General features: G+C 45.2%; 1 protein-coding gene across 1 annotated transcript; it reads right to left on the minus strand.

Annotated features, from left to right (window-relative positions):
- Positions 1-905: 905 nt before the first annotated feature.
- Positions 906-9,312, minus strand: LOC307073697 (TRPM8 channel-associated factor homolog; the record flags this gene model as incomplete). Its single annotated transcript, XM_079733626.1, has 11 exons — positions 906-1,148; positions 1,383-1,496; positions 1,732-1,955; positions 2,604-2,840; positions 3,125-3,338; positions 3,667-3,761; positions 3,919-4,090; positions 6,192-6,493; positions 7,339-7,636; positions 8,287-8,473; positions 8,666-9,312. The coding sequence occupies 11 exons, from the start codon at positions 9,310-9,312 to the stop codon at positions 906-908; spliced, it is 2,733 nt and encodes a 910-aa protein (XP_079589752.1).
- Positions 9,313-9,527: the final 215 nt, after the last annotated feature.

Genomic DNA, 9,527 nt, shown 5'->3' on the forward strand with positions numbered 1-9,527 from the left:
TACCAGAAAACTAATTAAACTAAAAAAGAACTGACTCTGTACGTCATGCTCTTTTATTCACCACTTTATAGCTATACAGAATATTGCAACATGTATGAAATACAATAAATGAAGAGCACTAAGACAAAAAAACAAATCCTGAGCATGTTCAGTTTAAAATAGTATCAACACTGTGGTATGGATTACAATAGTCCCTTTTCCCAGAGGTGTCACCATTTGAGGGTAAATAATTGCATTTGGGGGTACTACTAGAAAAGGTTTACATGCCTGTATGTTAGAAATACCCCTTATTATTCTCAAACTGATAATTTCCGCAAAACCAATTTCAGCGTCTTTCAAAAATGGTCTGATTCATATCATGTCGTTTTAAGGCCCCCTTCCCGAGTAGCCCTGTCTGCTGTGATTGGTCAGCAAGCCGACTCTGTTGCGATTGGTCGAACGCTTTGCGTATTCACACCCCCGAGAAGCTGTAAACATTGCGGGTAGCTGGGAGGTGGGACTTCTGCACTTCAGCCCCGCCCACTGCAGTCTGAAGTCACACTGTTACGGAAGTAAAGTTTGAGCGCAAACAAGCTGTTTCAAGCGCTTATTGAGGGGCGTTCTCGGTGGGCGTGAATACTCCCCCTGGCTCGGACTTATATTTTTCTAGCTTAGCAGACATAAAACACGTATACATATACACATCATATAACCGTTTAGAGCAAAGGGTAAAGTTGAAAAAGCATGAAGGGCCCATTAGAAGGGTCCATTGACAATGAGTGTTATCTTCACTAGTTAACTTAATCCGTGCGCACACATTTGCAGAGCCTGATTAGTGTTATGAGTGACATTGTGTTTGTCCTACGATGACAGCTCTATGTAAAGGGTCCATCTCTTTAGAAAAAAGACACCACCTTCTATTCCTTTTATCCATAGAGGACCATGGGGTGGTTGGTCCACAGAGGTAGCTTGGACAGCTCCTCCTCAGTGGCGGCCTCTATGGGCCAGCCCCAGGCCTTGAAGAAGGCACACAGGTTGTGCTCCACGGCCATGGAAAATGTCTTGGTGTACAGGTTCATCTTGCCCTCGTTGTCCCCGGGCACGTCGCTCATGTCGTGGTAGGCGGCAAACACTGTCTTAAAGGCTGCCCAGCCGAACGCCTCCTGGAGCTGAGGTGGTTAGAGTAAGTGACATAGAGGGGGAGGGAAGACCATATGTAGGGGCCAGTGAGCTCTAATTTGGATGCCAAATCAAGCAAAGTTTCGGTCATGTTGACCACTGGTTTAAAGTAAACTGGATATGAAATATACATTTTAAATGTATCGCTTGGGTAAAGGCTCACCACTGAAACGTTTTTAAAAAGCACAGCTATCTATACGATAATCAGAAAAATCCTCTCTAACCTGTAGGTATGTTTCCAAAGCCATCCATGTATTCCAGTTGTCAAGGTCCTTGCCTCCCTTGACGTAGTCCTCTGGACGAGATGCCCGAAATTTGGACTGCAAAGCAGGATGTGCCTGCACGCAACACAGCATCTACCCTGTGACAACTAATATGTACAAACAATCATTGGATTTATTGTAAGCCTTGTAGGGTTTTAAGGGGACATTTCAACAGGACCCTATAGCCTGTAAATTGTTTTGTTTGATTTCCTTTATACAAGGAATTGACTCTCTGACAGCTATCTAAGCTCGACTTTTTAAACCAAATCACATTTATCAATATTAATAAGTCATTGCTAATGCTATTTACCTGTTCCCTGTTAATCCCCAGCACCTCTTCGTGCACGTACACCGACCACAGGTTGCACGTGCACTCTGTGGTGTTCGGCCTGAACTCCCAGCAGCCCCTCTGCTGGTTGTGGCCCAGCTCGTGGATGAAGCCCCAGAGGCCGCGGGTTCTCGCTCCCTCCCAGTCCATCAGCTCAGGGACCATAGAGGACAGCATCATGATGGGATAGCCTGCGTGCATAAAACCTGGAAACACGAAACAAAGGGAGAGTTACGCTGCATTCCCTCTTCTGCTCGCCTCACGATCGCAGAGATCCATGTGGTGCCTCTGAGTACAGTGGACGTGTAAATACAGGCAGAGCGGCCTGTGTTTACACATGTCCACCATGTGAAACAAGGGGGCAGTACAGCATTTCCAACCGCAAATGCACACAAACTGATCAGCAAATCCGCAAACTTAGAAGGGTCTGCTCCATTGAAAGTATTTAGAAAAAGCTATCTATCCATGTGATAAGACGTAAATCATTCAAATGTGCTGCTGAAAAGTGGTTTGTGCATCGCCAACAAACGAAGACACAGGGTTTTAATTTGGGTTAATATACTAGTCAGGCTGTCGGATACAATATTTAATACTGTGTGTGTGTTCCCGTCTTGACCGCACAGCGATTAATTGCCACCAGCCCGCTCAGAGAAGGGTGATGAGTTGCTAAACTCTGGGAGGACAGCAAGTCAACCTTAGAGTAGCAACACAGATCTTTGCCTCAGGGCTCGATGGAGAAGTGTGATTTGGGCTTTAGGAAAGAAACTGTAGGGGGAAAGAATAACCTGAGATGTGTGTTCATGTCCATCCAAAGGAGATTGAAGTAGTGTCAGTAGGAATGGAAGCTGAGTTACCGTGGGAAATCTGCACATCTGCGACAAAGCGTTCTTTGCGCGGGAATTTATGCGAAACAACTGCCAGGTCAGCAACACTCTTCATGATGTCATCCCAGAGCGCCGCCACCTTATCGGGGCGCTCCAGGTCTTGAATGGTGCTGGATGGTATGGTGAAGATGACGTTGTCAAACTCCAGCTCAGCCCAGGGGGCGGGGCTAGTGCGAAGCACCGCCCACTCAGCAATGGTTGTCACACCTGGGAGAAACAGGACATGTATTCAGACACTGTTACAGTGTACGTATGGCACCATCGCCCACTTGTTCTCTATATATAGTGCACTATTCGGGGCGTTACAATAGTCTACAGGTGTCAGGTAGTCAGGTAAAAGGAATGAGGGAACAAGTGAAATTGAACATATGACTATGAAAGATGCAACCTCCACAATGCAGCAATCAGATATATCCTATGCAGTCAATTATTTAGTTAATTGGTAGTTAGTTGCACCTTTATTGATAATCAATGATCTTAGAGTAACTCACCAGACTTAAAGTAAGGTGCAAGAACCGCCCTTTCCACTGTGAACTTTAGCCCCTCCACCTGTGTATCGGGCGGGGCCACGAGGTAGAGGAGCCCCCCCCACAGGTTCCACACCTGCATCATGGGAGTTGTGATTCTGAAGGTCTTGTGAACACAAGGGGCTCTCCTCAGTTCCTTCAAGTGATCCAGAGCGTCTGTTTGACAGCCGATCTGCACCTGGTTCAACCAGAAAGACAAGAGGGTCAAGAGGGTGTTCAACAAAACAAAAAAGACAAGACATGCAGATATTTGCTAAGACTTATGCATACATAGAACATGAAGGCAGTACATGATCATTGTTATTATACAAACTAGGTCCTGAGGCTTATCTTCTTGTTTTGGAATGTGTATTTGAGTTTGAGAATTTGAGAATTTGCATGACTTGAAGGCTGATGCGCATTCCCAATACAACCAAACTCTCCACATGTCCTGTAGATAATTTTCCATGGGAGGATTTTTTCAAATTGACCATAAATTTGAAGCTTGTCAAAGAATTATCATGCACCTTCCATCCTTTGTTTACAATCTGTGCTGGTAGAGATATGTAGGTCTTCATACCTGGAGTGAGGTACACTCCAGTACTAATCCACTCCTCTTCACCTAATACACGCCCACACACACAGACACACACACACACACACACACACACACACACACACACACACACAAACATGATGAAACTGTGTTTTACTTCCCAGAATAGAAAAACTCATCAAAAGCAGAATGCCCCACTTTCAAGTTGTGAGAAAAATAGAACCTGCTGTGTTTGCGTTGACGTTAAGCTGATGGTGTCGGACAATGGGCATGCTAGGGATGTCCTTGATCAGGTAAGGCAGGAGCGTGTCGGGGTCCAAACACCGATAGAGCTCTGTCCCGATGGTCAGCAGCAGACGGTCCTTTTCACTGCTAACCAGGCAGTTCAAAGTCACCTGAATAGACCACGGGAGATTCAAATTTTCACAATGCACTGTTTCACAGTGCATTGATATGTAAGGGGGCTGACTCCTCATATTCAATTAAGAGAAAGTATATAAATATTGTGCAAAAGTAAGACTCATGACCTAATAATGTCAAATATAACTATAAATAGAGGCTTTTTTGGATGCCATCTTTCACCCATCGCAATGTGCTGCACTTTTATAACAATTATTGTGTTTAAACTAGTGCTGTCCGTTTAACGCATTATTAACGGCGTTAACGCAAACCAATTTTAACGGCGTTAATTTTTTTGTTTGGCTTGGCTTGGCGATAAAAGGACGGTGTGCACTCACGGAGCCACGGTATGGAAAGCCAAGAGTGCCACAATCCGGCCCTAGATTGGCGCGGTAAAAGGGCTATACCTATGGAAAGCCAAGAGTGCCACAATCCGGCCATAGATTGGTGCGGTAAAAGGGCTAAACCGGCCGGAATCCGGCCGGTTTACACACTCTAAGCCGTGGCTATACTCCGGCTCTTTAGCTGCTTTTGCATACCTAATAGCTCCGGCTATTAGGTATGCAAAACGAGCCCCTTCCTCTTTTTTGGTTGACCACTAAGTTTGAAGGCTTTGTAACTAATCAGTGAAGAGAAATGCCAGACTAAAGTAATGCAATGTTGAGAGCTGCAGTGCCTGCCGTGTTAGCCGTAACCTATAGCAGTGTTGTCTTTACTAGTTTCACTACAATGTAATGACCACCACTAGCTAGTGGAAAATACATTTGTGTCTAGTAAAGTGTTATATATATATATGTTAGGCTATATATTGAGATGGCAGTGAAATACCCGTCGATATTCGAGGGGGGGGGGGGGGGGTTCTCATCCCCAGATTGTTGCGCAATACCGATCTAAATGTTCCCAATATGCTGTAGCCTAGGCCATAACATTACAGTATTTCATGGATGCAAGTCAAGACAATCAATCTATATCTATAGCCTACATGACAAAACACATGCACGCACAGACTTAACAATTTTTGATAATCCGATACCTTATTCGTAAAGCAACACTGACAGGAGGCTGCATTGGCTAAAGTTCTTTGGACGCACGTTGATTTATAACAAGGAGAGGCAAAGTTGTGCATTACGATGCAAACACGACCATAATTGGCACCAATCTGGCGCACTTAGAAGAGCAATCAACTGAATAAATGTCAGGTATAGCCTATCTGAGAAGGGCACACAATCAGTGCACTTGCAAATGAGAGCCTGCAGTATGACTGATCTAATATTATTTAACCATCCATCTACAGCAATTTTTTTACGAATAGGCCTACTATATATCGGATTATCAATAATTGTTAAGCGTGTGCGTGCGTGTGTGTCTGTTGTCATGTAGGCTATACATATAGACTAATCTGATCTGTCTTGGCTTGCATCCATGAAATATTGTAATGTTATGGCCTAGGCCTACTGCATATTGAGAACATTTAGATCAGCATTGCACAACAATCGGGGGATGAGGACACCCCCGAATATTGACGGTTATTTCACACACTTCCATCTCAATATATAGCCTAACATATATAAATATAACACTGTACTAGCCACAATGTACTATCTTCTAGCTAATGGTGGTAATTACATTGTAGTGAAACTAGTAAAGACAACATGGCAGGCACTGCAGCTCTCGACATTGCATTACTTTAGTCTGGCATTTCTCTTCACTGATTGGTTACAAAGCCTTTAAACTCAGTGGTCAAGCAAAAAAGAGGGAGGGGCTCGGTTTGCATACCTAATAGCCGTGGCTATTAAGTATGCATAAGCGGCTAAGTAGCCGCGGCTGAGCCGGAGCATAGACTGTAGACTTCTGCCTTTAAGGGGCGTGGTGGATTTATTTTAAATTCATATTTTAGTTATTAAAAATATTAGCAATGTACAGATATAAAATATTAGAATGTCCAGATTTGTTCAGGAAAAAAGTGATTAAACGTGCCCGTGGTGCCTGGCTCCTCCTTGGTTTCACAGTGTTGCTCTGGACCCGGAAGAAAGGAAACCTGTAGGTTTTCTTTATCCCCTTCCCCCCTCCCCGCTCCTTACTGATGCATGCCTTTACCTGTGGGATCCCAGCCTTTTTGACAATGGCAGTGAGGTCGGACAGGACTTGTGTGTACGACGCCGACTCGTTGGCCTCCATCAACAGGTAGGAAGCACAGTCCCGACGCAGCCGCGCCAGGAACCCCTCCTCCTTCGCAGTGAGAGTCTCCCCGGAGAGCAGGTGTCTGCTGAAGCGGGACACCATGTGCTGGAAGTGGTACTGGTCTATGAAGGCCTTGTCGGGGTCGGTAGCCTCGTAGAATTCCTTAGGGACGGTGGAACCCAACACGTTCAGGCCCATCTTGCTCAGTATGCGGTTCCCTAGAGAAAAGTAAGAGCAGTCACCAAAAGGAAGAACAATCAAATAACTTTGGGATTTTCTAAATTTTTGCAGGAATTTCATCATCAAATCGAACGATCTTATAGTGGTTAAAAGAGGTATTGGTGCTTGTTTACACCATAGATTAGAAGCTGATTGTTATGGCCACAGTTGTGGTGCTGTGTGTTCTCCCCCTGTGTCGGCCACACCCCCTGTCTGTCTCTGTGCTTTGCCTGCCACTCTCAACTGCTCACACCTGGCCTGCATCAGCTCATCAACTCCACTTCCAATACACCTAGTTTCCCTGCAGTCGTCGCCAAATAGTACTTCGATATAACGTGGTAGTTATTCGTACCTGGCTCCAGTATTTACACTTTCTAGTTGTTTCTCCTGCTGAAATCTCGTGCCTCACCTTTGTTCTCTTTTGCCTATAGTTTTTTGGATCTACACCTCCAGCCTGCCTGCTTCACTCCCTCCAGCCTGATGGGGCCCACTCTCCAACCTGCCCCCTGCCTCACTCCTGGTTATACCAAATAAACCTGTTCACCTTCACTCCAACTTCTGTCCTGTCTCTGTGTTCTGCTCTTGGGTCCAGCAGCTATCGCTCCCCTAACACTGACTAGCGCAATAAATATACAATAGGGCCTATAGCGTTCCCCAAACGTGAGCCTCCCATAGGTGAGATCATATCTTTCCACGGCTTGGGGCCGTAAATGCATTCACTGAAGTCTTTTACAAGTTCCAACAGGTTTGCCTATAGATAACACAAGGCTGACACCCTTCCTTTTGTAAACATCCTTCACCAAGGAGGACATTCCAGTGAACGCTGAGGTTATTGTTGTTGTACCTGCGAAGTCAGTCTGCAGGTTGAGCTCTGGGTAACAATAGCACCAGTACCAGGCATGCCCTCCTATGAGCAGGCCTCCCCCTTCCATCACAAAGTCCTGCATCTCCTCTGCCTTCTCATCACAGTATGCCGTGGACACAAACACACTCAGGTCATCAGTCAAGTCTGTATTCCGACAGCTCAGCCCTGATGGGCCGTACAGGGAGGGGAGAATGGTCATTGACGGGTGGAGTCCAACTACGCCTTTCCTGCCCTGGTCCAACCATCGGAGGGCATTGTGCCATAAAGGAACCAACTCCTGTGGAGTACAACACAAATTGTTGTCTTTGTTAAAGGTTCCATCCACAGATGATGGAGGTCTGCGTGCCTTAGGCTCTCAGTAAGGCTCAGGCTTCACTTGTGCCCTGGACACATTACTAAGCAGGAAGACCAGCCTCTAGGGCGGTAGGCGGATCGCTGCATCTGAACAATTTACGACACTGAGTGGAAACTTCATGCAGGAATGTGCTACTTTGAGAATATTTGTGTATATATATTTGTGTATATATTTGTCATTTTCTCATTATGTTTTCTCTACAGCCTTTAACTGAACAATTGCACGATAAACGGTCGGACTCTCGACATAAAAAATTATCATTTAAATCCACAAACAACATATGTGTAATCCGGGGTATATAAAGACTGGGACCAGAAGATAATTACTTTCTCTCCATTGAAACCCATTCATATTTTTCGATTTCATCCCATGGGGATGAAATATATATTTGTTTACAATTTCATTGTACTTGAAGGAAAATCTTGATTTTCTTGAGAATAAAGTGTTTAACGGACCACCTACACCAATAAGGTATAAATCAACTAAAATGGTCAACTTTGTGCATTGGTCTTTGGCCGACCTTTTCTCTTTTGAAATCATACATGTGATAACATCTTAAATTTCAAACCAACCTGTTGTTCAAACAATCCTTCGTGAGTGACACATAGGACTCGACCCCTGCCATAGTATGCCCCTGCTAAGAAGGGGAATATCGGAAAGGCAAGATGGCCATGGACCTGAATCTCAGAACACTCTTTCTTTAACCTGAACCCAGACACGCCCTCCAGGAGAAACGCCAAGTCATCCGCAAAGTTAATCCTGTAGTTAGAGAGAAGGGGAAGGACTAATGACCTAATAGTACCAACATATATATATATATATATATATTATATAACAAAATCTTCTATCAAAATGTTACTGCTGTCTTTTGTAATTTAGAAAGGGTTTTGCTATGTGACTGTTGAGACATTTTTTGTGTTTTGATTTCCTTTTTCAGTCGGCTCTACTCACGGATCTGGATTCCAACCGCAAGGAATTGGTGGGAAAATAGCAAGACAGCCGGCCTCTGAATGGTGCTCAGAGAAGTAGATCCCCGCCACGCTGGACACCTGGTTCCCTGGGAAGGCCTTCAGAACGTCTTGCTTGGGGTGTTGTCCAGCCCAGGACCAGGCCTGCCCTGCGATCAACAGCCCCCCTCCAGCTTTCAGAAACTCCACCAGGGACTTCACATCAGGAGCCATGCTGTAGGCATCCACCACATACACCCCCACCCCCAAGTCTTTGAGAAAGCCTTCCACCACTTGGCCGTGGAAAATGGTTTCACCAAGGTAATCTGCTACTGGCTTGCAGCTCTGGTGAATACCAACCAGGGGGTTTTCAGATCCATCCCCTCTGAGCCAGGTGAGGGCGTTCTCCACCAGGGCGGGCAAGGCGGTCAGGTAGCTCTCGTGACCCAGGACTACCATGCGTCCACGTCCAAAGAGGGAGGCGGCCATCAGCACCTGGCCTTGGGCGTTCATGGCCAGAGGGAAGGCGTGGTCTCCTATTAGGTGCAATGAGCCAGGGGTGGCATTGCCCCTCAAATCCAGCTCCTGCAGTCCTCTCATGAGACTGGAATAGGCTCGCTGGTTGTCAAATCCAATTTGTGGGCTGGCCATGGTTTAGGTTGAGTGAGGCTCTGAATCTGGCTGATAGGGACAGGATATAGGATAACTTTCAGGGAGGATATAGGATTCTTGATGTGTAATATAATCTAGATAATAAAATGTGAAAACCACTTTTAGAACGATGCCGTTGTTACATTTCCAGTATTGGGGAATAGTATTTTTAAAGAATGCCATATTTTACATATATTTTTACAATATTTTTCACA

The sequence above is a fragment of the Pollachius pollachius genome (assembly GCF_949987615.1).
Source record: "Pollachius pollachius genome assembly, chromosome: 3".
In the NCBI taxonomy this organism is placed as follows: Eukaryota; Metazoa; Chordata; class Actinopteri; order Gadiformes; family Gadidae; genus Pollachius; species Pollachius pollachius.